We start from the raw sequence: 24,472 nt of genomic DNA on the forward strand, positions 1-24,472 counted from the left end.
TAAGAGTTATGCACCTTATATGAAAGCATAGCATAGCCTCGGAGCACCAGTTTTGATAGTCAGTTTGGCAATGTTTGCCTCGTGAGTTTTGTATATTGAAAGATTCTGCTGTGCAAAATGAACCAATGCAACTGTACAAATTAACAGTCAGTGATACACAAATGTAGTGTTTACAGAGGATCCTGTTTATTTCCCACAAATGTCATTATAATGTGAAGAGTACAAGTGCTTTTGAGCTGAACGTCAAAGTGGGTCACATATACCCACAGGTGCGCGTGCAGCACGACACAGGTCTGCCATGACAACAACGCTATATGCTGCGTGCGCACTCACGACCCCCGCGTCCTCCTCACTGACGTCACCGCGGTGCGCGCTCCCGTTCAGCGCTGAATGGGGGCTCCGCTCAGCGTTTGACAGCTTGTTCCCAGAACAACGTAGAGAACCGGTTCTATCCTCCACACAGGTTTAGCTGGCGTACACACTCCTCTGTTCGCCGGCCCCGCTCCTTCGGTAAAACATCCGAAATAAGACAGCCGTTCTGGGAGTGCACTGACAGTCCCACTAGTTCTGTGAATCGACTACTGACTGCCTGGTCCGGCGAGTTAGAGAACTGACTGGCGGAGCTGTCTCTGTCTGTCCAGGAATGAAAAATGATGACCGGCTCTGCAGCAGAGGAGAAAACCTTCCGACGTTTCCTGGAGCTCTTTCTCAGGGAGATGAGACCGCCGCTGCAGGAGAGCGACCCGCCGCCAACGCGCCCCTTTTCGGACCTGGTATTGGAGGAGGAGGTAGAAGGGGAATGCCTCGACCTCTGTCTCCAACACCTCTACAAATAGTTAAGTGTTCACTTTCTCTCGTGGTGTGTTGTTATATTCAGTGTATGCCAAGTTAGTGTATCACAATGAGGTGTTCTCGGTGTGTCGGTGAGTGTATGGACGAACTGCCACCCCGGCTGGGTCCAGGTCTGATCAATCTGGATGCCAGCTAGCTACCTGCTTGATGTTATGCCGGGTGTGTCAGCTCATACCGTGTCTTTAATGACACTTATCACAGATGAAGGTTTACTGTTGTATTCCACTGTCTATATTCGCATAGTTTCGCTATTTTTCCGTCAAAGTCTCGCAAAGGTGAACCCCGGGTTTTGCGTAACAGCTCGACGTCATCATGATGTTGTAGGGGGAGGAAGCCGTTGCCATCAGCGCTAAAAATAGCTTCAATCGTTTCACAGGAATATGTGAAGCTGCATGAGCTACCACACACTGATGCTGCTCCCTGAAACCCGTTTAAAGCTGTTCTACGTGGACTTGGTCTACACATTGACATCTACAGATTATTCTTCACATCTTCCACGCAGTCCAAATTCAGCACATTTTCACTGAGAGGAAATTAAGGTTGATAATAAAAAAACCTCAACCTTAACAGAATGTTTTGACTGAATTTCTGTGGCTTATGTTGCTGTGTATTCTTACCGCATTGAATTAAATGGTAGTATGTTAAAGTGAACCTGAATTGAGATGAAGTGGACTGATAGAGCTCTGATCTCAGTGCCTGGCCTGGTTTAGAATCCAAAATAGGTATAGAAAGTGTGTTGGGGAGAAGCAGGTGAAAGGACTCATGTAGGGCACACAGCAGCAAGAGGTTCTGCGTGTATGAAAAGGCTCTTTTCATCTGATTACTGAGCGGTTTGCATATGGTGAATAGAATATTCAGTACACTGACCGATGTCATTATCATTGTTGGCCAATATACTCTAGATTTGACTGACTTGGATGTGTCTTCAGTGCTCATTGTGAAATACTCGTACTGTCACATTTTTACTTCACTGCAAATTCGGTTATGATTTTGCTGTTTGTGTATTCCTCAGCAGGATTACTACAAATTAAAAAAAATGTATTTTGATTAATTGTGTAAAAGAAATCCTTAAATGTTGGTGCCTATCCTGATCGATGGTCATCTCCAGGAATTTGACATTTTCCATATTTTTGTCAATGTCCATGAAATGATAAACCAACATGAATGAAAAATAATCAGGCATATTTTTCCCATGATAAATGATAATCAATAGGTACCAGGTGGTCCAGGTTAACATTATTATTATTATACTCATTGTTGTTGTTCCAGCTTCCTCTCCCTTTGGTGGTGGGCTCATTTTGAATTCCTGTGCTGTCGTCGGTCCTTTCCTTGCAGGGATTTCATCTTCTCTCCATTGAGATAAGCCATATGTAGAGGAAGCATTTTGACTGCAGATGCATGGGCTCAATTAAAAAGAAAAAGGTGTCATTACAAGTCCAATTTTGTCTGGACTAGTTCAGCCTGGGTAGAGGTATGAGATCTAATGTGTGAGCTCTCTGACATTTCCATCTGTCACTAACTGCCACTGCTCTGTCTGTATGATTTGATTGTGCTCAATGCCTTCATCAATACTAAGCATTTCTTTGTTGTAGCGCTCATTATCAGAAATCTTCCCCTTCTGAGCAGATGTTTTTGTTTTAGGATAATAGCACATTTTATTAAAACTATGGGGGGAAAATACATTTTATGTATCGTTATACATATTATGTCAAATTCAAAATGTTTAGCAAACTAAATTTGAGGTTTTATATTCCAGCACTACTTAAGAGCTCCTTAGTCACTTGAGCCATGATGCAGGCACGGTGCAGAACATGTTTGCAGTTATTTGTTTTACAAAAAACAAATAACTGTGGTAGTTTAGTTTAATAACCCTGTTGATTTTAATTAAATTGTTCCATTTCCATATTAGCGTTAACTTAGCACTATCTAGCCAAACCCAATTAGAAACAATGGGCAGAGGCAACACAACTAGCTAACATTATTCACAAAAATTATTCATGTGTTCAAATGTCAAAATGAGCATTTATACAGCTCGGGTGCAAATGACACCATTTCCTGTAACTATTTATGACAAAACAAATCCAGAAAATCCACAGTAGTTGAATAACTTACATTTGAAAATGAGTTGGCGGTTACTCTGCTCTCACCTGTGTCCACCATTGTGGAAAAATTCACCAGAGGCTCCGCTGCATTGCATTGTGGGATTGCCTTTCTCTGTAAATCACCGTCGCCTGATGACTTAAAATTCGATTAAAATAAGGCAATTTAGGAGACAGCATCTATTGGCATTGGGACAGCGTTTGTGTTCGGGCCGCGCATATGATGACTTGCTGACTGTAGGCAGCTCACTAGGTATTGGGACAGACCCACTGGGTGTCTTCTGGGGGGGATGGTTGTGGTTTTATTGCTTTGCTTGTTAAACAAGACACATTTTTATTCATTTTGTCATCCAATGAGGGATTGTGGAGGTAATCACATCATGCAACGGTGATGGACATTCCTTTTCCTCTGTTTTCAAAAATGAAATGTGCATGTTTTCGTAAAGCGATTTCCCAATTGAATCTAGTGCAGGGGTCTCCAACCTTTTTGCCTCGGAGATCTACTTTAACAAAATAAAAGTGTCCGTGAGCTACTCATGTTTTACATTATTCGTAACATATATCCACATGGCTGATTCTCCACCCAGACCAGCTGAATAAGCGTCTTCTGTGTGAACATTTACAAAATGTTGATATCCAACAATCAACACTTCAATTCAGCAACATGAGCTTGTTTTTTCTGCATGCATTTTCAGTGTCAAGCTCACACTAATAAATTCACATCATATTAATCTCGTAAAAAATTACTATATTACTTATTTTACCGATACTATACCTTTCATATTTCCTGTCTGTCCACACATCATTGTCACAATTTCCCTTCACATTCCCTGTAATTCAGGGAATTCCCTGTGGTTCCTATATCATTACATTACGATCATTTGGCAGACGCTTTTATCAGCAATTGAGGGTTCGGTATGGACTTGAACCGGCAACCCTGCGGTTCCGAAGCGGAAGCTCTAACCACTGAGCTACTGCTCCCCATCTGTACTTCACATGCATTCAGTCTGTGCTGCTGTTAGTGAGATGACAGAGAGTGTGGTACTATTTTCATGAGAAATTAAAATAGTTTTGGAATGTTCTTGCAGTGAAGCATGTTCTCTGTAATACAGTCTTGGAGTGTTTTCCTGTTTTGAAGAACATACACTGGATTGAGAGCCTGGGTGGAGCTTCTTTTTTCTTCCAACTGGACTGTTGGATGCACAGTTCTCATGTCTGTGAAGGTTTTTTGTGGACCCTGCTGGACATGACAACTTAATTCTGCAAGTTCTGCATTTATGTTGTCACAATAGTTAAAATGCATCCAAATGCTGCTTTTTTCCCCCAGCTGTCACTCATCTTTTCGCGCACTGCTCTGTACCTGTAGTAGACCGAGACCATCCTATCATTCTGTCTTGTATTAAGTTGCAGAAAAAATTTAAACTCCCATTGTTCACCTAATAGAGCTGAAAGAGATGCAGGGAAGTCTTCGAGCTGGTGCATTCGATAACGACACATGACACCCTGATAGCAGCCGGAGTGTCCCGTGAAAAGTCGCCGTGGACTTTGGTGAGGTGGCGCTCCACAGACACGTTCGCACCGCAAATGAGACACACACACACACTTGCCATTCACATTCGTAATTTGTTGCCTTTTATCAGGGCTGTTTTCGGGGCGGTCATCGTCAAATCCGGCGTGCGCTTGCTAGCCAAATGTTACGGTGTCACTTAACCAAACATGACAGCAGCGTGTGTTGTTGGACTGACAGCTGATTGGCTTATAAACGTTTTGTGAGAAAAGGATGTTTGTGAATTTGATTGGATAGAAATTTGAACAGCTTTGCCAAGTGACGATGTTTTGTCAAATGTACGTATTCTTTGAACCTTTCGGCGAGCGACTCGGAAACGCTTGGGGAGCGACTGGTAGCTCGCGAGCGACGTGTTGGCGACCCCTGATCTAGTGCTAGTTTAATCAGTTTCTTCCTCTTCTTCTTTGGTTGTAGGTGGGTTGCAAACCAGATAAAGACCCATGACTTCTTGAGCAAACAAAGAAATAAACGCAAACACAAAGCAGACAGTTATCAAGCTTGAAACGGATTTCCCAATTGGAAGATGACTAGTTTTTCATTTCCTGGCTTATCAAATCTAAAACAAAAAAAGAGAAATGGCTCATTTTCCATTTCCCCATTCCAAAACGAAAATTGTTTGGCTGTCATGTAAATGGACCTTGTAGCGAGACAGATTTTACCTTCAAGATAAGCAGACACAGACAGTGAGTGCACAGTGAGTAGTAGGGAGGTGAGGTACAGATATTTGAGTGAAATAACAAACAGCATTCAGTATCAGAATAATAGCTACTTGATTGTTAAACGAACCAATATTTGATAAGTAACACCCCTTTTTTGTACCACCAAACATGTTATATTGTGGGATGTGAAAAATATCTTCACTGGCAGCTGTAAAGTGGCAGTCACTATGACCAATGTCATCATCACATCCAGAGTAAAAGAAATTGACGCGATAATTTGGAATCTGTTAAACCATGTGGTGGATTTGAAAAAGAAATGGAAAATCTGTGGACTCGTGCTTCATAGATCAGACTGAAGGTGTATGTGTCGTGTACTGCAGCCTACAGTGGCTGTCTAGCTTCTCTTGTGAGTGTAATGATAGTCGGATCTGGAGGCTGCAGCTCTGGTGATTCATCCCAACGTGTCATTAGTTTGTCTCTGGGTTGAACAGCTAATAATAGACTTCTGCAAAAAGAGAGATCCCCTCTGTGTGAGTGTGTGTGTTAATAGGGAGCGGGTAAATTACTTTGTGTGCTAGAACAAGTTTGGGGGTGTGAACAGAGTATGCGTGTGCATGTTTTATGATGATGCCAGTCAGGGTTGAATCACATTTCCCTCCGGTAGCTGGGAGCACCTTTGAAACGCAAAGCAATCTGTGCGTGTGTGTGTGTGTGTAGGGTTTACCTTCCCAAGCATGAATTAGAATTTATTTATCTCAAACATAATACTTCTATGTTAGTACTATTCTAACTCTGTCACAGCAATAAGTCAAGGAAACACCATAATCAGATTGGTTGCTGATTGGGTAATAAAATCATGCTGCCATTATTTTCACTCCAATAAACTTTATTCACACCTGTTGTTTTTACTAAAAGCCAAAGTACACATCACTGGGGCTGCCAGATTTAAAATCCTAACTCTACACAAACACACAAACCAATATGAATGTGCACGCATACACAAATCCATAGATATAGATGTACAATAAAGCCACTGAAGCTCATCTTACAACAATCACAGACAATGCACTACACAAAGTCATATGTGGCTCTCAGGTTTCCCCGCACAGCACTAACGCAGCTGTAGCACTACTACAACTGTAACTAGAGTTGCAAGCAACTTTGAAAGGGGTCCAAGCTTTCTGATGATCGTAAACCATGGCATGCCGGCATGGGGCCAGTTGTAAAAGTTCAAGCAGACACTTGTACCATTAGATTTTACATCTTGTATCAAATGTTTTTGGGATAATATTTTAACAGGACATTCCAAATAATCGCTTGACACCAATTACATGTCTCTAAGTTAAAACTCCAGGGCCTAATTTGAAATAAGACTTGCACATACACGATTGGCTGTGCTCTCAGAATCACCTGTCAGTCATGCATACACATCCTCATCCTTGCTGACTGGCTGGGGCTTAAGTCTTCTCTTAACTTATTGCAGCTCTGTAACCACATCCCCTCATCCCTAACATCAGTTTTACCGATCGTTGTCAGAAATGGAGCAGGGTAACTGAAGTGAGCCAGCCCACAACGGTGGCCAAATCAGTGCAGAAGAGGGGTATATTTCACTTCAGGACATAATCCTGGCTTGGGTCTAAAAGGAGAAAATATAAATGATTGCTAAGAAAAGGGGGAAAAAACGGATCATTAAGGGGATTTCCACGTTCACTGGAATCCAGAGTGCCTCTGACTTACCCAGAGGAAATCCCTCCACACATGCATGAATGTTGCTGGCCCGTGGTGGAGGAACCTCTGTTAAGCCTTTGCCTGAGTATCAAGTGCCCTTACCCGTAAATAGAGCTTCACAGCCTGGATGAATAGAGAGAAAGGTGTTAAACAGAGCTGTACGCCTGCTCTACACTGGACTAATAAAGGTTGGCTTTGCACTAATCAGATTCTGATTGCTAAATGCAGATATACCCAATAATCTTTACTGGGAATGTTCCAGATCACTGCTGGTCTTGTGTGTCTCTATCTGGGCTTAAGTGGTTCATTCTCAAAGTATCAACATCAAATTAAGCAGAAAATAAATCATTGTATTCTTTCTTTACATTCAGAATGGAGAAACCTTTCATTGCTGAGCTTTCATTCAGCTCAGCAACCTTTCATTGCTGAGGGAGAAAGCTCATTAAATAGGAATGTCTCCCGCAGGTGTTAACAGTATGGGGCATATCTGGCCACAGACTGTTGTACGCATATGCACAAACACACAGAGACGCATGCAGAGTAGTGGGTGGTGTTAAAGAAACTGCAGGTTGCATTTAAGACACAGACTGTTTATCACACAAACTATAAAAAGCAAACTGAATCCGTCTGTGACTTTGGTGAATCTTTCAAGACCGAAAGGTCAGTTTGACCATTTTGAGTTGACTATTGCTGCCCGCCTCAGATCAAATTTGAAGTTGGGCAAATTCTGGAGATGTGAAGGACAAGCTAAAATATGGTTGTCCAGTATGTCTTTTGAGAATGGATATCAATTGTAAGGTGGCATTCATGCAGCCTGCCAGTGTGAGCAGCAGCTGTTGACTTGATAAGAGGATGTTGGTTATATGATAATGGACACATACACTTTTAGCACCTATGATTGGAAAATCACCTCTTGAAAACCAGTGCGCATACAATGGTTATGTCCATACTTTGCAAGAGATTTTGTAAAGTGTGATTTTATGATGTTTGACGATTTTGCTGTCAGCAAACATCTAAATATTAAAACCAAAATAAGTAAATATGAAGTCAAATGCAAGAAATAAATGTTAATTAGAAATAAACTGGCCAAAGATATGATCAATTTGTGACTTTATGCCATGAAATAGAAAGTTATTATCAGGAAATATTAGAATGGTCAATATATGATAATCCCCATCAGAGTTGTGAAATTTCATATTATTGTTGTTCTCCTTACTGTTTATCATGTACATTCAGTGTCTTTAGCGATCAATTCTTTTCATTGATTGCCATTGTCTCATCGGCATCTCATTGGCATCGGGCATATATTCCTATCAATATGTGTTGCCAATCAGCTGTCAGTCCAACAAGCAGCATTTCGATGCATTTTAACAATTGTGACAACATAAAAGCAGAATGCAGAATTTGCAGAATTAAGCTGTCATGTCGAGCAGGTTCCACAAAAAACCTTCACAGACATGAGAACTGTGCATCCAACAGTTCAGTTGGAAGAAAAAAGAAGCTCCACCCAGGCTCTCAATCCAGTGGATAGTCTTCCAAACACTCTGAAGAAAACATTCCAAAACTGTATTACAGAGAACGTGCTTCACTGCAAGAACATTCCAACTATTCCACTATTTTAATTCCTCATGAAAACAGTAGCACACTCTCTGTCATCTCATTAACATCAGAACAGACTGAATGCATGTGAAGTACAGATGATATTGGAACTACAGGGAATTCCCGGAATTACAGGGAATGTGAAGGGAAATTGTGACAATGATGTGTGGACAGACAGAAAATGTGAAATATGAAAGGTATAGTTTTGGTAGAATAGTAAAATAAGTAAAAACATTGTTTTGGGGATTTTTTTTAGGAGATTAATATGATGTGAATGTATGTAGTGTGAGCTTGACACTGAAAATGTATACAGAAAAAAGTTTATGTTGCTGAATTGAAGTGCATTTTGATACAAAATGTGAGTGTTGGATATCAACATTTTGTAAAAGTAGCTCTCCGAAGCAAAAAGGTTGGAGACCCCTGCTCTGTAGTCTGTAGTTATATATCCTGATGCACATTTGCAATTTGTACTCTTGTCCTCCTTATGTATTTGTACTGTCATGTACTGTTCCCCGATTGTATGTACTTCGCCCCTTATTGTGTGTACTTATTATGTTGTACTTATTATCTGCATGCACTCTTGCACGTTTCTCTATATTGCATTGTTTCATTCTGCACTGTACTGTTACTATTGCACAGTAATTTCCCCTCGGGATAATAAACTTAAACTTAAATCTTATCTTATATATCTTATTGGAATGGGATGGATCCCACATTAAGACAATTAGAAAAGGAAATAGGATCCCTTCTGTTAAAGTTGAGTTGAGAAAAATTGCCAGCACCGGCATTGCACATGCTATAATGCAGTAGTCTGAGAAAACTATACACTCGGTTGCCAAGCTTCTCTCAGGGCAGAAGAGGCAAGTGATCTCCTCTCTCCCCTGCTGACTCTCCAGCCACCACAACATGGAGGGGAGACACAAAGGAGGTGACGTTAGCGCATGGCATGCCGGTGGACAGGCCTGAATCATTGGAACACATATAGGCCAGCACATGCAGTACCAGAATGACATGGTGATCCAAACCATGAAAACCAAAGGCAGGCTATAAATCCAGGATGCGAACATCATGTTTAATTCTGTGGACTTTCACACTACGGTATCAAGGTGCTGCTGTTGTTTAGTTCCTGTCCTCTCTGGCCGAATGAGTCAGATTAGCCGTATCTGACCTGATTACAGTCAGCTGACTATGCACACCTCAGTTCAGACAGGCTGCAGCTTGATAATGGATGAAGAGCAGGCTTGTAACACTGGCTATCTGGAGGGAACTTGCAGCTCTCGGCACATTTAAAAGTCCAACAGTGGGGTTCAGTGCTGATGGCAGTTAGGGACAAGAAAACAATGCTCAAAAAAGTGGTCCAAATAGGCTCTAAACAAATAGTTTAAAAGTGTGTCTTGAGTCTGAACGAATGTCTTCACAAATAAAATCCCATGAAAATTTCAAATGATAGGATTAGAAAATATGTCAAGAAGTGATCAGAGGCACTGTAGCTGCATGCTTGAAGGACAAAGCTTTTGTTCTCCTATTCAGGCCAAATCCTGCAGAAGGGGGCCTAAAAAGACAGGTTCAAAGGATGTCACTGAGCTAGCACATTGCAACAGAATTGGGGTAAAGATATGGCATGATACTTTAAATTTGATCAAAACATGGCATCTTAGTAGTGTTTAAGAATTGGGACATCCTTTATTCGGGGGCGTGTTGATGATGACTTCAAATGCTGACTATGTAGGCAGCTTAATAGGTATTGGGACAGATGCAGTATGTGAGGCTGTATTTAGAAGAAGAGGACCCTTTATTTTGTCCCAGCAACTTGAAAAATTCAGATTTCTCAAAAATTGGTCATATGTGAAAGTTACCACACACTTACATTGTGCTTTGCCATAGACAGAATTCTGTGATTGACAATCCCCTTCTTCCCTTATGGACAACCTTTACCTACTATAGTCACGTCCTTTGGTTCAAGGACGAGCTGTTTTTGTTTGGTAAAATCAAACTCCTCACAGCCTGTAAGAATGAGGACTACCCTGAGGCCATGCAGAAGTAGGATGCTGCACACAAGAGGAGAAATTGTGCCAATACTGGAGTGTATAACAGCCTCACTGTCCACCTGCACACACCCTCCTGTCATCTCCAGTATTCACAATCAAAGCCTTTTAGAATGACGTGTTTCTGTGCCAACTAAGCATTCTGTACAGGAAAGATAAATGAGATGCATGCTCTAAAGGAGATTAAACAATAACCTGTTAAAATACTGTATATAAATGTTTCGAATACATGGAATAAATCTGGAACCTCACACGATTAAAAGCATTTTGCTGATAAGTGTATATAATGATGATAAATGATCTAAAAATATGTTGAGGTTAGTGCTTTCATTTCCTCTGCAGTGGGTAAATGATCGACGAAGGCAGACTTATCAGAACATCCAGAACTCCCTTATGTACTGCCTCAGAATCAAACGACCTCCTTTCAAACTGAACTAGTTTCAGCTCCTAAAACTCATCCAGTGCATCTGATGACATCACACCATGACAAATGAGTGTTAGCAGGAGGCCACACTCGAGGTCAAATGCCACACGCACTTAACCCAGCATGCATTTCATGGGATTTTTAAGTCCTACTTCTTTTCATGCTGCCATCTGTGTGCCCATTGGCTTTCTCACTGTTTAATCAGAGCAACATGACGCCAGCAGAGGATATCATCCTCTGGGGCTTTTACAAGGTAACTATATGGAATTCTGGAGCATCTGTGAAAATGAAAGCCTGTGCTTCTCCTGAAAGGGTCATCCTGTCCCTCGCAGACATCCTGCCACTAGTAGTTTAGGAGCATTCCTCCTAAATTGTATTCTTGGATGGTATTTACACCTTACAATAACAATCGTCCTGTAATATTTCTAATATGTAATATCACCATGAAGGTAAAATGGGTGCAGAACCCATTGCTGCCTGACCTGGCAGTATGTGGTCAGGTTCACGTTGTGATCTGATCTTGTCACAACTAGCCAGGTGTAAAGCATTCTTAAAATCTGCCCACAAATGTACGCATCACACTGTTCCTCTCTCAGGGCGTATTTGCTCCCATTCATAAAGTTATTTGAGTCATGAGCACAAGGGTTCGCTAGGGCCTTGTGAAATCCTACTTCAGTGTTTTGAACAGTAATTTTGAGCGACATTCATGTAATCAACTACAACAAAGTTTCTTTGTATGGATCTTGTGCAGTATTGCTACCTTAGCAGCTCAGAGCACTGTGAGGCTGTAATTGGTAGTGTGTTTGCATATATAGTTAACTCAACTGAAGTGGTCATATTCCTCAGCCTGCATTCTTTGCATTTTGGTGTTTTGCGTCCATTAAAATATTTCATCATATCAATTTCTTGTAAGATCTTTATCATGAGGGAGGTTTCCTCCTCTCGCACAGCGCCGCATCTTTTTCTTGAGTCACTTGTGTCCAACAATTTCAGCTGCTTCTACAGCTAATAATGTCTGTTCAGCTCTATACTTTTCATTCTGTTGGCTTGGCTCTTTCATACCAGAGGAGATTCTAGCCACTGGGAGCTAACTAGCCACATTTAGCAGTGACGAATTTGAGGCAGAAAAAGACTCTAGCTCTCTTGCTCTACTCAAAAGAAACTGGAGCAAGAAGTGCCAAATTTGGGTGTATAAAACACGCTTGTCTCGTTGTTTTAGGTGGACTTTGGCTGTATGCAAATGAGGTACGGCTCTCTAGTGTTTGGCAGATTTATCTCAATAAGCTTCTTCGTGTGATGTCAAGGTACCCTTTCATATCGTATAAAGACTTTGTGTGCAGCATTGCTTACACTGGAAGCATTTTGTCTTTGCTGGTTGTGCTAAGCAGGCCATAAGTTAGATTTTTCGAAGCTTGGATAACATTTCAAAAAGGTAAACATTATATAATAGGTGCTTGGACACAACATGACAGTAAGCATCATTTTTAGATTTGTGGATAGTATAGATTTCTGATAGAGTTCAGTCAATTGGGCAACAATTCCCTCCAATGCTGTCAGTCATATCTGCTCCCTACTTGGGAAGAGTAGGATTCACAGGCAGAATGTAGTCAGAAATGATCTGAATTAGGTTAGGACTGGTGAGAAATTGTGTTTGCTATTATCCAGTTGTGCAGTTTGATGACAGAGATTCTGAGATTCCATAGGAATACAGGCCTATCTTTTGTACGGACCAGCATGTCTAATGATAAATTATAAAAACATCTGAAACTCTGCGGTAACATTATTCTGTTCTGTGAGCAAGTCAGATTCTCCCGTTAAGGTGTGCCGTGAGAGGAAAGTCATGCAAACAGAGGCAATGCATGCAAATATGGAGAGAACATGAGGATATGCAAAGTCCAGACAGAAAACAGTCAGACACAGATGCTGCATCTGGAACACTGAAAGAGGTCATTGAATAGAAAGTGAGAGACAGTAGACAATGCTACCTGCTCTGGGTTTACTAAAGGCAAATAATAATAATAAAAAAAGCTGTAACTGTAACATTATAACACATATCACTGCCCTGTGTGCAGTGGCTTACATTGATACTGCTAAAACAGGCGCCTTAATTAATTTCAGCTCTGGAGAGACCCCATTTTTGGAAGTGCAATGACCTTCCAAAGTGTGCAGTGTCCTCCTTTCCCTCGTGTCTTTCTGTACACCAGCAAGAACACATACTTCCATAGAAGCCTTTCTGCTCCGCTGCTACTCACACCAAGGTGCCCATATTGAAATGATGAGTCATGTCTACAATAGACAAACTAAATGCAAAGCAGTACAACCTCAGAGCAGAATCCGTACTTGGCCGCTTGAAGCTCTTGCAGCCTGAAATAGCCAAAATTAATAGCTGCATACACAACCTACAGCTGTATACTGCATAGACACCTACAACACCTACAGCAGTCCTTATCAAAAACATCATAAGAGGGATTTTACATCACTGCCCGAAAGCAACCAACCACAGCATTACACTGAGTGATGAAGTAGAGTTTAAGCTAATGTAGCGACTGGGATGCACTGGGATGAGCCACAAGCCAGGAAATGCAGTGTGGAAAAAAGTTTTGTCGCGGCAGGGATGGAGTGACTTTGATTTGTTGTTGGCTCCAGAACATCTGCAAGTTCATCTATGAACTGGAGTGACAGAAACTCATGCAAAGGCTTATGAACCAGACCAACAGACATAGAAAGTTAACATGAAAAATGCTCCTCAAAAAAAGAAACCAATGTCAGTGACCTAGATGAGATGTACATTTCTAGAAGTCCCTTCGGCACGTCAGTGGTTGTATTGAGGGTAAGGATAATGTGGTTGCAGTGGTATAAAACAACTCTGTGTGTTTCCCATGAGACTGCAATACGGTCTGGGTGGCAGAGTAAACGTGGCGGTAGGCTCTCTGGTGAATCTGTATAATAAAGCTGTGTATATAAAGTCCTTTCTTGACAGCTTTTATCTGTTGCTAAGAAATTCCGTGTTCCCAGAGGATCATGTAAAGCTGTTGCATGTTGCTGAAGGAAATCATGAGTAAAAGAAATTGTTTGTAGGAGTTTAAGAGCCCATTCATTTAGCACTAACATAACATCTCTTATGTGGACAAGAGTAAAGTACGTCCTTGAGGTGAAGCCAATGTCAGAATCACCATAGTTTCTCCACTCGGGCCGTGTTACATTCACTGCCTGTGTTTAACCCCCAGCCCTCCTACTACCTGTGGATATGGCGCTCTAGATTGTTCTGTATGTGAGCCAAACTGCCTCTTCGTCACACACTACACATATTCAAGGACAAAAGAGGAGGCAGGCAGGAATAGATGTTTATTAAACAAGCTCAAATGGATGGTCTATGCATACCAGTCCAGATAACAACTATGATGAGAGGAACATTTTGTCCTCTTGTTTCTTTTTGAAATGTTCACATTACACTCAGTATTGTTGTGTTATGACATCACTTGCAGAGATAGTTCAGAGCAGGACACAATGTAGCTTGAAGATCCAGCTGGTAGATTACATAATTTTGCCTTCAGGCTCAGTTTCCCAGCCGATCCGTACACACACTTCACTTACCTACAATCACAACATACTCTTGCTTTCTTACTTTTGGTGTCGCCACAGTAACTGTTTGGAAACTGTCAGTCAGCCCACAGCCCACTCAACACTCCCACATGTACTTTTCATGTAGGTGTATTTTCTAATTTTACTCCACATTAGACATGCCTCTTTGCAGCAAACATTGTGCAGTGGAACATGTCATTGGAACTGTGTCCAGCAACTCTGTGTGATGCCAGCAGTCACACTCCACACTTCTACAGTGTAGAGATCACTAAACATTCACACGAGGATTCACATGCTCATTATTGTCAGCTGTCAGTCACCAGATGGTGAGCAGTCTTCATGTTCATGTTCGTGTTGCAACTATGACATGAAGGGCTGCACAACTAACCACATTTTTATTTAGAATTACGACATGAAAATGTGCCATTATTAAATTATAAAACGTGGAAATTAATGAATGAATGACTGATATCTGGATGCAATGCAATGTGCTATGTGCCAGAGAGAAGAAGCTGAGGTATCAAATATATATATTATTATATATAATATATCTTGATTCATATTTTCTTCAGATTGGTGCAGTTACAATCACAATGCATCGATGCTTCTTTACAGCCCTTCTTGTTACCCTATTGTATTCACTGTGACACTTGTTTTGCTTTTGCAATTGATTTGTTACAGTCATTCTATTATTATTATTATATTATTGTTTTACATTTTGGTATTGTGTATGCGTGCTGCAGGGCTGTTGACCTGTCAAAGGGGAATGAGTCAACCATTTACCCTAAAACTAAGGACCTGACTAATCTAACAAAATCACAAGGTTTCAATTCTGTCTCACATTCTCCTTCCTTTGAGACTCAGTCATAGCTCATTGATTTAGACAACAATTAAGGCTAATGTTTACAGCTTGAAGAAAAAGAATGAATTGATCAATTTACTTTAAACATTAACATTTACCACCAAATTAAAATGGTGGAGAATGTGATTAAAAATCAGTAAAAACAACAAAAGAAAAATCTGAGCCAGTGTGTTTAGTTTAAAATTAACAAAGACACTGCAGTGTGACAAGTTTTACCTGTCACACACACCTATTTTCTGTGCAGTTTTCACTCTCAGCTGTTCTTGTAGGAACCTTTGGATGCCAGGGAATCCATTTAGAACACTGGAAGTACTGAGATGGTGAGCCTCAATCCATACTGTAAATTCTGCATATACCACTGAAGTCTGAGACATGTTTTTGATAGATGTCACATGGAAATGGTTCTTCCATAGATTCACGAGGAAAGGCTTCAGTATTTAGAGAAAGGAAGTGGGAGCATGTTCCCTTTAGCGATTGCTTTGGCAGTAGGGTGACTAACACCATTGACTGTCACTCACTGGCGTCTGTGTTGCTATGGAAACAACCTTGTTGTTCAAATCCAGTTCTGTAGAAAAGCTTTTAGAAAGCAGTGGTATCAAACATGGCTGCTTGCATGAGTCATCTGCTAACACACACACTCCCTCTTGTCATAGGACCAGGCTCTCCGTTCTATCTGTGGTCACAGCTTGTCAAAGCTCCACTTTATCACTGGCAAGAACAGCAGGCCTTCATGTGCCCAATGAGCTCAATGTAGCATTAAACACCATATTTTATCTAGAGTTTTTGGCAGCTTTAGTTTTTTCTGATGCCGATTTATTCTGTTCACAAACTCAAGGATTAAAATGTACATCCTGATCATCCTCAGATGGGGCAAAGCCAGTTTCTTTCTATCTACGTATCTAGATGGCTTCCTTAATGTTGTTTATTTTGCATAGGCTTTAATCCAAAATGACAAATAAAACAAACAAGGAGCAGATCAAATACAAATATAATAAGTGCATCAAAGCAAAATTCCAGTTCTACAGGGCCATTATGTACATAATGTTGTGCTACAGTGACTTGCCTTGCAGAAAGGCTGTCCTGAATTTGAATCCGACCCTGTGTAGAGTTTGCATGTTCCCTTCTGTCTGTGTGGGTTTCCTCTGAGTGTTCCCGTTTCCTCCCACAGTCCCTAAACATGCAAGTTAGCTGAAGTGCAAACTCAAACTAGCAGAAGGGAGTTCCTGAGATTAGAGACCTGAATGGTGGGTGGCACTATTCTGGTCTCTTCTACAAGTAACAATGCCAGAGCAGAGTAGATGAGAAGCTGTTGTGGATGATTGAAGAGCAGATGTGGGACCCCACCTACCTCGTGTTAATCAGAGCATAAGCAAGGGATATTGTATCATTAGTAGGTGACTAAGATGGAATTAAAGCTCAGTCCATCAGGAGATCTCTCTGCATCAGTCTCCTGTATCTTCTTTTAATCACCCATTGACAATACATTTTACTGTGTTTTATTCTATTTGAGACCTTGACACCGCTTAACCTTGTCTTCGATGTCCCAAGCTGATGACTACCATGGAGGAGAGGATTCCCCCGGTTTGTGTTGGACTGCTGTCCAACACAAACCAACAAAAGAGCATCATTGGGCTTGAAATTCTGGACATCATGAGGCTCGAATCAAAATGAGGAAAGAATAAAGCCCACCCGATATAGTTCAGATACTTATGGTCCGTCCTCAACACAAGCGACTGCTCAGCCCCTTCCAACCAGTGCATCCATGACAACTCTCATCTACCATTGTCAATTCTTTTCAGCAGATGCAGCATGTCTTCAACTCACCAAATGCATTTTCTGCAACACGAAACACCTGGGAGGTCAGAGCCAACAGTGGGAGGTCAGTGGCCAACAGTGGGGCCTGCCAATTATAGTTTCAGATGATGCAACAACAAAAATTGGCGAACCCCAAGAATGGCCAATCTGTCACCGCTGCTACCTAGTCGAAGTTCATCAGAATGCTTCTAGCCCTAATGATAAAACCCCAAAAAAGACACCTCTGCACCGGGAAACTGGCATGTTTCTGCCTTCACAAACAGGTGGTTCTCTCTGAGACCTACTCCAGGGAGAAGGTTGATGGCGTAGTCATTGCAGTACTGGCAGTGTGAAGGCAGTGAGGCGGTGTGAAGCGTTTTTAAACACCTCCTTTAAGTCTCGGGTTGAACTCCTGAGAGGTCTGGAAACTCTTAATGAGGAGAAATGCTGGAGACGGGGGCAAAGCAGATCTTAGGCAATATCTACTCCATTCCAAAGTGGAATCAGTAGTCCACAACCAGGGTTGACAACGGGTTGCTGTGGTGCATTTATAACGTGGAAGGTAATTCAGAGTGGTTGTGGTGGGTTACAGTGCAGAGGAGTCCCTCATCGAAAAGCAGTGGCTTTGATGGGTTGAATCAAAGGCTCCAGGCTCCGGGATACTCAGCTGCCTGACATGTGTTACGTCCAGAAGGATAGTGTCGGCCCCAGAGTCAACAAAGTCAGAGACCTTGTGAGGCCATGATCGTTCATCCGACAACAGGCTGGCCCTGCCAAGCTGCATAGGTTCTTCCAAGTTACTTCGGCTGCTCAGTGCAGGCACAGTCAGAAAACAATGCTGGTGGTCGTGGAAGGCACCAAGGAGTACTGGCCTCTTGAATCGTTCCTGCAGATGTCCATTGATGTGGGTGGCCGTAGCAATTTAAAAAATGAAATAAAAATCTTTAAATAACAATCTATACTGTTAATATCAAACTTCTAATTAAAAGTGAAATTGTTGCTCTCACTTCCTTCATTTAATAAACATAGATGGATAAATAAAGGAAATTAATAAAACAAAACAAATAACTGACACAATGAAGTTTTGTAGTAATTGTCTTTTTGTTTCAATCAAGTATATAGAAGTATAAGTAAGCTTGTCCGATTGGTGCCTTCATGAGCCAAATCTTCTGCTGGTTGTAGCTGTCCAGATACTAAAGGTGACCTAAGATAATAAGATATAACTTTATTTATCCTTTATTCTGACCTGTGCCCTCACGTGTTGGAGAATATTTTTTATAAAGCACAACATATATAATGTATATAATAGAGAATTGCATACTTTCTTAATCAATACAATTCACATGAGTGAATAATCTAAAAAAACAATTAACCATTAACATTCTCAGTTGTTAAAGGCCCTAATGTGGTTTTGAAGGCCTTAATACGACAATAAGATCTCAATCATTTATTTATCCCTCTGTTACATCAGCATCAATGCTGTATTGTGAAACTGAATCTTAAGTGGAGGTTGTGCAGGACCATTATCATAATGGATTATAATAATGATCATAATAAAATGGTGGGGCTGCCTGCACACCTTTAATGGAGATTAGCTTTGTATTTGTTAATCAGGCCATCGTGATTACTCATATTTTTGCTGAGTGGTTTATGGTTTGTTGGTGGACAAACTGGAAACAGACAATAATAATCAAGAGATAACTAAACCTTTTACTGACAGTTTCCAACCTTTTAGCGTCACCTTTTGACGCTGACTGATGGATGTAAAGTTGAAGATGTTGATGTTTATATGTGATTACATTAAGTCAGTGGTTCCCAAACTTTGTCTTTTGCGCACCCTACTTTGGGAACAACTGCAATAAGTAGTTATTACAACATTTTCTCCGGCAAAAATTTCTTCCCTCTATCTATAATATTTTCAAGGACACACACACTCAACCACTGTCACAATGCTGTCTGTCTCTGGAGGGTTGTCCAACATTTCAGCTTGTATATTCATATATGAAAATGAGGAATGTGTGTGAGTGTGTATGTGTGTTCAGCCTAAAAAGCCATTAGACTGAGCACTCACAGAGCAAACACTAGAGGACAAAATAATGATATGATAATTTGAACCTGACCGCATCATAATAAAAGTCATGACAAAGTGTGTGAGGCGTGTGCTCGTCGTGGTGATGCTGTGAACTCACATTAAGCTCTTCTTTAATCCTCCTTAGATCCACATGACCTCATTGTGATGTTGAAGCCACAGGGAGCTCCCATTGGTTCACACTATGTTTTCCTGCGTGCCTCCAGCCAATCAGAGCTCTTCAGCATGCAGCCACCCGTGTGGCTCAGTCAGAGAGGGGAGAGAAACACGTAGTGTGTTTCTATGAATGGAAACACGGAGGACACCTAAAAATCGATTGCACTCTCCTCTTTTAATTGCTTTATAATTCATTCTCTATTTGGAAAATAAAGGTCAGAGGAACAGAGCTTCTACGGCAACTAAGTACAATATACAAACTACACAACAGACAAGTGGTTTTCAATTCAAATTCTTCTTTTACTGCCATAATTGAGTTTGATCTCTAGACCAAATGACAGTGAACACAAGAAAAATATCACAATTCCTTCAATGAAACTTCTTCCCCTTTTGATGTTGGTGCTCTCCCAGACATTTCAACCAAAGAGCATTTCATGTATTTTTTTTGTGAAATTCTTTTCCTAGTGAAATGTTTTGTGTGTGTGTTTCATAGGCAGAATCCTACAATCAAGCATTTGGTTATAAAGTGTTAATGGGTTCCTTTGCCTCCATTGTGTGTATTTTCTGTTATTCCTATATTTTCCTATAATCATCCAACACTCATCAATAACATACCAATAATGAAAATGAATGAGTTGACCTCCTGTGTTTCTCTTTGCAGTAACTGCCCCTGCTCCCTGGCTGCGGCTCTGGCCAGAGCCACAGCAGACAGCATCCTGCAGAGCGACCTGTCCATGCATCACCTGCAAAAAGCTACAGAGGATGGAGCTGAACCACTCACACGTGAGACACACACACACACACACACACAGTTAACGCACACAGTGTACACGCACAACACAATGCACAAACAGTACACACAGACACATAGTGTATACATTGTATACACACACAGTATAGACATAAACACAAACAACACAGTATGCAAGCACAACACAATGAACATACAGTATACACAGAACACAGTGTGTGACCACTGGAGGGCTTAACGCCAATATATTGTGGGTAAATTGTGGTTGTATTGTGAGCATTCTTAATGTATTCAGCTTTTGTGAACATTGCATTTCATTTGTTGACATGATTGATCAGTTAACAAATTAGCTCTTCTGTCCTTAATTATTATTTTCCTTTCCTGCCTTTGCTGTTTCTTTGTTCTCTTACTTTTGTCTCACTCAACAGTACATGAATGAAATATATTGACACCTGGAAGTGGAAATGCAGATGTTTCATGTTATTAAATCTGAATGCTAGTTAAGAGGATGTGTTTCTGTAGAGGTTTAGGGTGTAGACGGTGCTGTGTGGAGGCTCTCTGTGTTATTCTCCTCTGAGCTTGTGTTCCTATTATTAGTTGTAACCACTTTAATGTTGCATCAGTGCAGGGATCTTTTTCTCCTCAAGCTGTTATCATTTTGCAACGTGGGAAGGGAATTCCTTGACCTGAGAAGCATTATAATGGATCCCACAGGAGTTGAACCAATGAACCGCCCTGCTCTTGGCACTGCACGGCCCTGTGCAGCATATGCATGCTGGGATTGGCGCCCGCACATTTGCTTGCGAGCCAATAAAGGCAAATGTTGATTCTGATGCTTTCCCTCTCTGCCATCACCCACCAGATGCAAAACGCACTGACAGCTCTCCTAGTGAAACGGCTCCATTTTTACAATACCTTTTGAATGACATCAACTATTTGAAACGGAGGAGTGAGAGCAAAGGCAGAAATAGGATACAGTACTCTGTCTTTCTGTCTCTCTTTGTCTGTCTCTCTGTGTCTGTCTCTCACCCAGGTAAGTATAGGTAGAGAGACAGACTATCATTAGTAGTAGGTCAAACCCACACACAGACAGTGCCCTGATTCCTGCTGAGCACTGGGTGTGTTCATGTGCTACATAATATAACTCACTATCTTTAACTTGTAATTGCAGTCCATCTGATAGGCAGGCATTGATTACTACTTGTGTGTGTGTGAATGTTTCAGAGCTTGATGCCGTGAATCTGGCCCGCGTGGTGTTTAACAGACTGTTTGAGATGTGCTGCCTCTGGCTGAAGGAGCTGCCGTTCCGCCGCCGTCCACAGCCATATTATGAAACGTCCATCCACGCAATAAAGAACATGAGACGCAAGATGGAGGACAAACATGTCATCATCCCTGATTTCAACACTCTCTTCAACCTTCAGGTAGGCCACCTCCCCTCTCCGCAGTCACAGCCTAACGCTGCCTGTGAGAGGATGAGAAGGCAAAGCATGTGGGTCACAGTAGACGGGTCGTTCTATTATTAAAGCCCATCCTTCCTCTCAGGTCTGTGGACAATCCTCATTCATTTTCCATCCATTTCATCTTATTTTGCCACTTTGCTTAATCTGCTTTTGGCATCTGAGCAGAGGTTGTCTCACACTGTCCACTCAGGCTCCAAACCAACTCTGCAGTGGTGTTAACATGATCCAGTTTAGTCTAATATCAATTACTGGGGAATCTGTTTTTCTATGGATTAATCTTGAACCAGAGATTGGGTTATGTGTGGTGAACTTCCCCCGTCCATTGATTAGGAGTAGTGAGTCATGGGTTAACATGGAGCTTAGCTAACATGACTTCAGATCAGCATCCATCTTTATGTTATCCCAGGCATCATTGTAAAAGCCTTCCTGCTTTGATTTTGTTGCTCCACCCTGAGACATTAACATGTACTGCTAGAGACCAACTGAGCAGTTGTTACATTGTCAGAGTGTTGTCCGTATTTTAGTCCAAAATAAACAAACTGCACCACAAACATACCTCACACTGCAGTGTGCTTCTTCAAATAGTGAAAAGCCCTCTGTCAAAGAGGGGAGGGGCTGCTTGTGATTCCCTCCCCATTACAAACAGAGATATAAGCACAGTGCACACTTTCAGTTCACTTCTCTGAAAGGAGCGTGGGCAGAGTGAGCGAACAAAGAGAGAAATGTGTCCCTGCCTAACTTTCACACCTCACCACACAGCCAATAGCTGCGTGAAGTGGATCTGCCTGGTGGAGTGGCGGAGGCGGCCACTTACAATTTCTCTTGAATGCAGACAAAACGGTGGAAGGAGATGAATCTCATTAATGAGAATATATATTATTATAAAACAACTAATTAGTAATTAGTCCAGTCACAATATTATACAATTAGCTTTGACTATACAATGTTAACATAAGCTTATAGGCTGTGGCTTTTAGAATGACCCCCTGGCCCCCCATAATAAATCTATATACACTATGTTGTATGTCTTATATGTGTCACACATCCATGTCTGTGGGTGAGGATCTCCTGTCCTGACTGCTGGCTGGTGTTGTTCCTCAGGATCAGGAAGAACAGGCTTTCTTTGCAGTGTTTGATGGACACGGAGGAGTGGATGCTGCCGTTTATGCTGCCAATCACTTGCACGTCAACTTGGTTCATCAGGAAAGTTTTGGTCACGATCCTTCAGAGGCTCTGTGCCAGGCCTTCAAACGCACCGATGAAGGTTTTGTGAAGAAAGCCTCAAGAGAGGTAAGCAAACCTGCGACTGTCAGTTTCTCAAGAAACCGTGAGACTGATTGCTGATTGATTGATTGCAAGTCAAAAGACTTAATCAATGGAACAAAATGCAAATAAGAACAAATGACCATGTGTAGCTTTGTATACACTTCGATTTTGAATGATTGTAGTTAAACCAGAGTTGTACCTGAGGCCATGGAAGGACGAAGAGTTGTGTTGTAGTGGCTTAGACACACAATGGTGTATGTGTGTGTTTGTCAGAAACTGCGCTGTGGCACGACAGGGGTGGTGACCTTCCTGCGGGGTCGCACCCTTTATGTGGCCTGGCTGGGAGACTCGCAGGTCACTTTGGTCAGGAGAGGTCAGGTGGTGGAGCTGATGAAACCACACAAACCAGACAGAGAGGTAACACACTGACATGCACACACACACGCATATCAGATTCAGTCTATTGGTCCTGTGTAGCACGTGAAAACAACTGATAAAGGCCTTAAGCTGTCAACCTAAAGCATTCCAAACCACTAAGGAACATTTTAATTTATTCCTTAACCTGACCTAGTTTTCAAACTTCTTCGACACACAGAGGAAGTGATGTTTCTGTGATGTTTCTGCACAGCCCCCCTACAGCCCCCCACCCCCAGAGCCTGCACACAGATCACCCATAAACTCATTCTGCTGCTGAGCATTCAATGAACGGCAGCTCATTTGAAAAGGAATGAGTCTCACAAAATGAGTATATATGCATTCGTGTTGTATATTCAACATAGAAAGTACCGTCGCACAATTACAGATAATGCACTGCAGTGAGTCATCTGCTGCAGGAGCTCGTCATCACTGTCAGCAGCATCATGATCTTTTCTCCCCTTGTTATTACTCTGCTGCTGTGCCCACACATGTGTCTGTGTGTGCGTGTGTGTGTCTGTGTGCGTCTGAAGGATGAAAAGCTGAGGATCGAGGCACTGGGAGGCTGTGTGATCTGGTTTGGCACATGGAGAGTTAACGGCAGTTTGTCTGTATCCAGAGCCATCGGTAAACCTCACACACACACACACACACACACACACAGTACTGTCAACTATGGAATTATCATTTGTAATTTGAACAAGCTCCAAGTAAAGGAAGGTTTATGTGAAATGTGTAATTTATTTGTTTTTGTTTTGTAGAATAATTTAAAGGGACAGCAGAAGTTTGTGCAGTAGAGTTTGAATAGGTGTTGTTACATGCCAAGGTTCTGAAACAGGAAAGATTAAAGTGTCACCGAGTGTGAGACATGCGGTGAGTTTGACCTTTCTGACCCTGGTCCTGCACAGTGGGGACGGTTCAATCTGGTGTTGAGCACCTGTGGACCCCTGAATGGACCTGCACACTGACACACACTGTATGATATAACATTGTTGTCATTGTTAGAGGTTCAGTATGAAGGCACTAATGTCACCATAGCAACAGTCTCTGGACCCATCAGTTACTTGAATATGAACAAAAATGTTTGCCTGTAGTCATTTCTGACAGGTGTGTGTAGCATAC

General features: G+C 41.6%; 1 protein-coding gene across 1 annotated transcript in view; it reads left to right on the plus strand.

Moving 5' to 3' along the window:
* Positions 1-414: 414 nt before the first annotated feature.
* Positions 415-24,472, plus strand: part of ppm1e (protein phosphatase, Mg2+/Mn2+ dependent, 1E) — a 28,951-nt gene continuing 4,893 nt past the window's right edge. Inside the window, exons 1-6 of the mRNA XM_076161419.1 lie at positions 415-835; positions 20,118-20,239; positions 21,432-21,631; positions 22,772-22,960; positions 23,210-23,353; positions 23,884-23,977. Of these exons, the coding sequence (XP_076017534.1) occupies positions 651-835; positions 20,118-20,239; positions 21,432-21,631; positions 22,772-22,960; positions 23,210-23,353; positions 23,884-23,977 (934 nt within the window). The 5' untranslated portion in view covers positions 415-650. The remainder of the gene's footprint in view (positions 836-20,117; positions 20,240-21,431; positions 21,632-22,771; positions 22,961-23,209; positions 23,354-23,883; positions 23,978-24,472) is intronic.

This window comes from Genypterus blacodes, unplaced genomic scaffold (genome assembly GCF_046128005.1).
Source record: "Genypterus blacodes isolate CSIRO-AG114 ecotype Tasmania unplaced genomic scaffold, CSIRO-AGI_Gbla_v1 ptg000111l_1, whole genome shotgun sequence".
NCBI classification, from domain to species: Eukaryota; Metazoa; Chordata; class Actinopteri; order Ophidiiformes; family Ophidiidae; genus Genypterus; species Genypterus blacodes.